At 43.6% G+C, this 1,173-nt stretch overlaps 1 protein-coding gene across 1 annotated transcript; it reads right to left on the minus strand. All coding sequences in view use genetic code 11, as the record gives it.

Annotated features, from left to right (window-relative positions):
* Positions 1–551: 551 nt before the first annotated feature.
* On the minus strand, positions 552–693 carry EGR_11124 (hypothetical protein; the record flags this gene model as incomplete). Its single annotated transcript, XM_024500371.1, has 2 exons — positions 552–635; positions 670–693. 2 exons carry the CDS (start codon positions 691–693, stop codon positions 552–554), a joined length of 108 nt encoding a protein of 35 aa, XP_024345215.1.
* Positions 694–1,173: the final 480 nt, after the last annotated feature.

Below are 1,173 nucleotides of genomic sequence, written 5' to 3' on the forward strand. Positions count from 1 at the left end.
TATCCTTGAGGCACTCACGAAACAAAACGTGTAATTTAAGCCACTTAACTATATCCATTCAGCCATTACAATGCATTTTGTCCTCAAGAGCGGAATAAAGACCACTCGGTGACTTACTATTACTGCAATAAGGCTTTTATATCCACCCTGGTCCTAAATGGGTAATGAATAACGAACACCCAGCCAAAATGTACTGCTTAGTGCCGGATAGTGATTTTCATTTTGCTACCTTCAAGTCAGAATCACCTTCCACACGAACAGTCGCTTGAGGGTAGCACAAATTCATTTCAGGCAAGCGAAGTGGTTTTGCTTATTTGGGCTCTGTGTTTCCATCGCAATGATGCTTAGCAATCTAATCGGGATGTTGTCAGCCTAATACACAGTGCAAAATATTAGTTACTGGACAACGATTGTTATAGAGGTCGTCAGTTTGTTGAAATCTAGCCACACAGCAATACCAATCATAGTACGAACCCAAGCTAGAAATGATGACACCTTGTTTTAAGTCTATGCATATATATTTATTCACGGAGGGTGCCCTCTGCTTATTCCTATGTGGCGGCGTATGCAGTCAGTACAACGATGACGCAGAGCCGCATGGTCACAAAGCTGCCACACCTGTGCTTGCAAATCTCCTTTGTTAACACAAAAATAAGCCGAGAAACTGACAATAGAGCTGCTGAGCAGCGCCATGTTCCACTTGTGTAAGAACTGAACCGAGGAACCTCGGGAAGGTAGTGCAGTTAAATTTACATGGCTTTAAAATAGTGCTGTTGCTAGAAGCATCCTAAACGTTGGGTGGCTAGTTCACTGAAATTGCCAGTGTAGGCGATTTGCAGGATGATATTGTTTACTTGACACGTGGTATTCCTTTTTACACAAATAAAGTGGTCCAGTAGGCCTAAGCTTAGAGGTGGCATTTCAAAGTACTCAAATGGACTCGAAAGATTAGACTTGGTTCTTTCAGCAATCGACGCCGAATGCGATTCTCCATTGAAGCGACCAAACCATTTCATGGAACAGTCGAAGTAAACGGCACCAACTTTCAGGGCACCTTTGTAAGTACATGCCAGCAAACCAGTGGCCCTTGCCTTCTTGTGGTTGGCAATCGCACTATCCAAACAGGCAAGCACCAAGTTTGTGTAAGCGCAGTAGCAAACAACGGTCAATCCG

This window comes from Echinococcus granulosus, assembly GCF_000524195.1.
Source record: "Echinococcus granulosus chromosome Unknown EG_S00397, whole genome shotgun sequence".
Lineage (NCBI taxonomy): Eukaryota > Metazoa > Platyhelminthes > Cestoda > Cyclophyllidea > Taeniidae > Echinococcus > Echinococcus granulosus.